This window comes from Silurus aristotelis, assembly GCF_946808225.1.
Source record: "Silurus aristotelis genome assembly, chromosome: 4".
Lineage (NCBI taxonomy): Eukaryota > Metazoa > Chordata > Actinopteri > Siluriformes > Siluridae > Silurus > Silurus aristotelis.
In genome coordinates this window covers 18910488-18917365 of record NC_139577.1, presented here as the reverse complement: position 1 = coordinate 18917365, position 6878 = coordinate 18910488, and the positions used below count along the sequence as shown (strand labels likewise).

The 6878-nt window shown below is 36.7% G+C and overlaps 1 protein-coding gene across 1 annotated transcript; it reads right to left on the bottom strand.

Annotated features, from left to right (window-relative positions):
• wnt8b (wingless-type MMTV integration site family, member 8b) lies at positions 1-6878 on the bottom strand. Its single transcript, XM_083540559.1, has 6 exons — positions 6698-6878; positions 5643-5676; positions 5075-5213; positions 4355-4480; positions 3981-4123; positions 1-2825 (listed from the first exon to the last, which is right to left on the bottom strand). The coding sequence occupies exons 1-6, from the start codon at positions 6766-6768 to the stop codon at positions 2265-2267; spliced, it is 1074 nt and encodes a 357-aa protein (XP_083396685.1). The 5' UTR covers positions 6769-6878; the 3' UTR covers positions 1-2264.

Here is a 6878-nt window from a genome sequence, read left to right as displayed (position 1 = left end):
TATAGACAAGCATTGTGTCTATATTTTATTTCCTCTACAAGATTCAACATTTTTAAGTGGCACAAATACAGTATATAAGCCTGTGTCCCAGAAACATAGAAGAAGTCACAAAGAATGATTAATGGTTCATTGATTTTGGAAATGCACACTGTTTTTCTGAACCACGTGAGGAAATTTAGACATAGATGCGTGCACAGCTCCTAATTGTGTTATGTGGAAACATCCTATAAAGTGTCACACTGCAAATCACAAGTGGCAAGACACACCCAAAGTAGAAATTAGGTTTAGCAGTAAAGGTACATTTACTGAACTCACACCATTTAACCATTAAATACCAAGCTAAGCAGCTTTAATGTATAGTTGTGAAGACAAAGATGTGATGCCATTACATCTGTGTTTTTTTAATATTCTGCCAACATTTTGATTGAAATATTTTATTTTACATGTTTAAAAGCTTTCAAATGATGGTGTTTTAATTAGATTTCTTTATTGACCCTAAATAGCAACAAATGTAATCATTTATTTTAATAGACCTAATTTTATAAAAAAAAAAAAAAAAAATGCAGACAAGTGAACTGATAAAACATTCATTCATTCATAATTTATTCAGGTGACTAAATTTAACTTGGACAGGAGGAATCCTAAATCAGCTGGAGACAAGAGGATGCAAATAAGATCAGCAAGGTGCTCCACTGACAAGACTCTAAGTAAAGCAGACTGTGCTTTACATGCATTAATTCATCACTTAGTGTAGATTTAATTAGGCTTTTTAATCGGATATCACTTTTGCTGAGCCTCAGTTTTTTGTCATTGCATGCTACAGTAGGGCTGGCACTTCTGCAGGTGGGATGGAAGCTGGCAAGTATTTGTTTATGAACCCTTCTTGTCTAGGTACAATACTTGAACTAACTTCTATTCATCAAATAGTGTGAATCCATGCAAAGCCTTTTCCCAAAGTCCCTTTGAAGGCGACAGGCCATTGAAGGAGGAGGAGAGAGGGATTAGCTTCTTCAGCAGTGGTGCATTACCGAGGGAGCTGATTAGCTCGCCATTCATTGTTAAATCGAGCAAAGGAAGGCCCTAGAGGAGTGAAAGGAGCCAAATAGGTGGGCTTGGAATAAAACATCCACAGGAAGCCCAATACAGGCCACATGAAGTTTCCCAACATTTTTTCCCCCAAGATGATGGCGTGAAAAGGAGATTAGCATACAAAATTAGAAGCAAGATAATTTGAGGGGCGACTTGGTCCATGTTTTCCCTCTGTCTCGACAAAGTTAATTAAACCAGTATTAAACAGTAAAGAAACATCCAAGTGCCAAGGCGTTGGAAGCTCTTTGAGGATTACTTAGATAGAAAAAAAGGGCATTTGAATAGAAGAAATTGAGAGAGGTGTGAAGGAAGGAAGACTATAATTAAAACTTTTTTCTCATTGTTACGTTGCCCCAGGGTTATCTGATACTAAATCCAAAAAAGAATTAGCTAGTCTACATGGCATGCTTAAAATATGCAATCCTGGTAAAAAAAAAAAAAAAATCTATAGTAGTAAGTAATTATATAGGAACAGTTTAAATAAAAAATTAGCAATGTATACATGTATGTACTCTAGATCTGTATGTAGTATTCTATTTGATATTTTTAGGTAGATTCAAGATTTACCAGATTACCCCTAACCACTATGAACCATTTTTTGTGACCAAATACATGAGCATACCATTCCTAGTTATATAATACATACTTACCAATTAATAATCATTTTTAAAAAGTTATGAATTATGAAAAGACACATTACATATCTTTAATCATAAACGTATACGGGACATAATATGAAATAAACATAAAACTATCCAGCAAAACACTACTACATATATGAAATAAATTAACAATATACAAAGTGCTTCATCTTATTTACAGATCATTTACAGAGAGTGTGATTATTATCCCCATAAGACAACACCATAACATTTAATTGTTGGTGTTTTTTCTTTTCAGATTCAGATGTAATATAATAGCAAGAATACAGAGATAAAGTTCTGGTGCTGGAATTCTGGGAGACATTATTTTTTAAAGAACGTCCCATTCATAGTCTAGTGAACCCTATTTTTTGATTAAATATAGTTTTCAGTGCTATTTGATATTTGATATTTATTATTTGTTTGTGTATTGTATGTGTTCTTTTTCAATGTCAGTGTTTTTAATTGCTAAGTCAAAACTCAGGTTGAATATATTAAAGATTACACTGTCATTTTTAATCCTTAAAAAACACTTTAGTGCTTCTTCTTTAAGCGGAGACTTTTTCCTCGACTTGCGCTATCGTTCTTAACCTGTTTGGCTCGCACACAGTAGTACTTGGTGACAGTCTTGCGGCATTGCTCACATTTCACCGCACAACACCAGTGGAATTTGCAGTTGCAGCTGGATACAGTCTCTGCCCTGCGTTCCTCCACAGCCAGGCCACAGTCACTGCATAGTCGCTTGCAGCTACGTTTCTCCCACTTACTCAGATTTTTGCCCTTTTTCAAGCACTCACGGCCTTCTGTGCCTGGAAGGCCTAGGGTACGGTTCTCAACGCAGTAATCAGGAGAATCCTCCAGGTGCACCAGCTCCTTGCGAGAGATGGAGCTGAATGTCTCAGTGACAGCCCCGCGACTGGCTGCACTGTTACCTGCACCACGCAGGAGGTCCACCTTAATGGCACGATAGTACTTCTCTTTTAGGTAGTTGCCCACTTCTCGAAATTCAGGCAACTGAAGCCAGCAGGTCTGGGTGGTGCAGCTGCCGGATACGCCATGGCATTTACACGTCCTTTGCATGGTCCCTTTCACAGCCTGGTGTAAGAAAAGATCACAAATGATAGAAATGGTTAATGTGCTTCAAAAAAGAATGCATCACTCTTAACCAGCAATTCAATAACAAAAATTTTGAGCATTGTTCATTCTCTAATTTCAGCATTTGTACCCTTTTCCATATCTTAAAGACACTTGAATTTAAATATATCATTTCTCAAGATACCACACAATGCACCTATTATTGGAGAGACTATATCCAAAACATCCACTTGACAAAAAAAAAGGAATTCATTTGAATAAAGAAAAGCAGGTTCAAGGTTCAAGCTTGGGTGTTTCGCTTTTTCTACTTTTGTGCCTTCACAATATATCTTGACTTCAGATGAAACAAACATCTGTCATTTGAAAGGAAGCATCTCTTTTCTCATGGAGGTATTTGCTCTTGATAGGAGGCAGAATCAAGGTTTCACAGTGAGCCGAATTGTTCAGCACAGGAAAGGAGAGTATTTATTTAGCAAGGCCATTGTCAACATGTTTTCTGCCATGGGCAGACCCAATGGTTAATCCATTCAGGATGAAATGAAAAAGAATTCTTTTGCATTTTTTTTTTTAGTTACAATGATGCTCCAGGTGCCATAGTGAGCTGACAAAACCTGCAGACGGGGTACTGGCAGGAAAAACAAAGCTCTTCAGCTGCATGGATGTGATGCCTGTGGCTCTCTCAAGTGCAACAAAGACCAACATAAATGTAAGATCCTTATTGCTAGAATAAAACTAAATGCTTATTCGAGAAGCAACAGAATACAGGACCTTTGCAACGTGTGGCCCCCTAGGTCTTCTAATTAAGCTCGCACCACTGATCCCAAGAATCTTGAGTTGAGGTCTTGTCATAAAGGACATTCACAGGCTGTAAATAGGCCCATCTGGTACAGCGCAAACACTGTTGGGGGAATGAGTGGCACCTTGCTTATAAGGCCATGAATGAAACTCTTGGGTGGTAAGCGATCACTGGAAGCACTAAAATGATTCAAAAGGCACTTTAAATTCTGTTGGTGGCCAGGAGAGCTGAATATGTTTCAAGTCCCATCTTGTAGTGCAGGACTAAATCCCCCACTCTAGCAAACTATCTCTAGCACCCTCTCATAGGGTAAAGTCCGTGGGAGAAACCAGAGAAGCCTTCTTTAATATTCAGGATACCTTGCGTCCAGCTTCATTGTTGTGCAGGTTCATGGCAGCACGTGCATCTTGCCCAGTTTCTAATGCATCCACAAACTGTTTAGAGATGGCCTCACCAAAGCCCACATTATCACTGCAGCCTCCCCACAACCAGCCTTGACCACCTGAAACATAACCACAATTTCAATTTAATACCACACAAACCAGTAGCATGTACATCTCTTGTGATGGTTAAGCAAATTCAAAAAAGTAAAATATGTGCCCAATGTTCCTATAAGGAGAACCTGGGATGATCTTCAGACCATTCACACTTACAAAACACTTGCAGTGCTGTTTTTCCTGGTGGCTGTCATTGTGTACAATATAGTGTTCTTATTTATAGTACATGTATGTACCTCGTTGACCGTTCCTTGTGTCATCACAGCCACAATTATCAAAGTCACCCAAGCTGCAGTTCCTTGTGAGAGTGTACATAACCCCAGCAGAACTGATGGCATGTACAAATGCCGTCTCCCGAGTTGCTGCAAAGAGAAATGGAACTGAAATTATCGTATTTTTGCTTACTTATTTTTGTGCCCAGCATGACCTACACGATCAATTACATTTCTCTGCATTTCCCTGTAAGTACAAATAAGATATTAAATACTATTTATGACTGCGCATGGGTTTGTTTGTTGAATGAAACAGTGAAGCGCACAGTTGGCATAAGCTCAGCAGTCTCTCAATTAGGCAGGGGTCGGCACTAGACTGGGTCAGGTTTCTTTTTAGCACTTGAAGAATTCCCTGTGAAAGGAATCTAAGGCAAACCTTTGACCCACACCCTTCAGATTAAGAGGACATCCATTTCACTCCCTCATGCTGCCTCACAATAGCATCTAGGTGGCTTTCTATTTGCTCACCTACACGCAAAGTTTGACTGAGTGGAGAAAAATATATATGTGGCTACAGTAAAGTGTTCAAAAAGTTTTGAATCAGTTTACTATGACCGAATGTTGTTTCTGTAATAGATAAATTACACCATATACTAGCACATTGGATATTCAAATACAGTTACATTTATTAAACGTAGTGGGACAAACAAAACAAGTATTTTTATTTCAATTACACACACTTACCACTTCTGAGACCACTGTGGGTGGAAAGCTGAAGGGCTCGTTCTGGACAGTTCCAGCGCTCCCACGCAAACTGATACTTGCATTCCTCAATCCCACTCTGAGCGCCTGCAGCTACGCTACTGGAATAGATCAGGTAAGCCTGCAAAAGCAGAAACACTTAAACAATTTGATCCCTTTAACACCCACACTGACTCTCTCACACACACACACACACACACACACACACACACACACACTTTGATTTAACCTTTTGCAGGCACAAATGATCTTATGTTGTTCATCAATCAAGATCAAAAGTCGTTTTGTTCACTGAAACTGCTCCATGCAACACAGCTGAACCTCTCACAATGTAAATGAGTTTAAGTGGAATAAAAACTTAAGGACAAAAATTGTGAGTTGTAGTCATTCCTAATATCAGATAATGTGCTGTGAGGGTAAAAAAAAAATGTCACTGGCATGCACCATTTGTAGTGTAATCATTCCTCCTAAAATAATGATCTACTTAAATCAGTGATGAGATATATTGGTACTTTGATTTTAGATAAAGATCAAAAGGAAGTTAGCTTACTTTTGGGCCAGTCATCAGGAAATTATTCACTGACCTGGAACACAGAGCAATAGTGTTAGCTCTTCCTATGTCCAACAATTTTCTACAAAAAATGTTAAAAGGTTGCATTTTGTGCAAATTATGTCCATCAAACAAACAAAAAATAATAGTCATCCTTTTATTTTTCAGATTTATACTATATACAGTACATGAAAAGCATTTATGATACCATGTCGATTTCTTAAATTTATACAATTATTTAAATGCAATATGTACACATTAATAACAAATAATCCTGTCATAAAAATCGTAATCTTTCTATTTATAGGCTTTATAACTGTATTTAACTATCTTTCTTAAATACAGTTATAAACTTTCTTTTCGGCTTCTCCCGTATTCTTAAATACAGTTATAAAGCCTATGAATAGAAAGGTTATTAGAAAACACAAATGTTTTTTTGTTTGTTTGTTTGTTTGTACTATTATTATACACGCCTTTTCAATTATATTTGCCATCTGTTAGGCTGAATGCAGAAAAGAAAATGTCTTGAAAGCACACTTTCTGAACATGCATTAAGGTTCTAATTTGTAAAATATGTTAAATACGTTTATATAATTATTATTATAATTATGATTATTTATTATTAGTATTATTATTGTTATTGTTATTATAATATTGACAAAAAACCTGGTTATAAAGAAACCAGGCAAACATTTCATTATTCTCCATGGTCATCACAAATTGAGAAATTTAAGTAAAAATGTTTTGCTTTGAAATAAAAAGAAATATCAGATCATTCTGATCATTGCACCAAAAGAATCAGCTATATCAGATATACAATCAGGTATAACATATGAGGAATAAAACCAAATGAATTTAGATCAGCTACAAACTCGTTTAAATGCAAAAATCGTTCCAACAAGTTCAATGATTGATGAATGCAATATCTTTTATTTTTTCAGGGTTTTTTTATTGAATAAAACCGTTGTACTTATTAATTGGATACAAAGTGACAGTACTTTTTTTTTGCTTTGTTTTTTGTTACTATCATATGTTAAAGTGTAAAAGTAACTTACCAGCTGCAGCACGATTTCATGTGAACCATTAAGATGAAAATGTAATAATAAACGTCCAAATGGATGAACATCCTGAGAGCTCGCCGTTAAAGCCAGCTGTTAGGCTAGAAAACGGAATCAGGCGCGGTAGAGTCTATATAAGCTACAAGCAGCCTCTGAAATGGATCTGCTCTCATCCCAA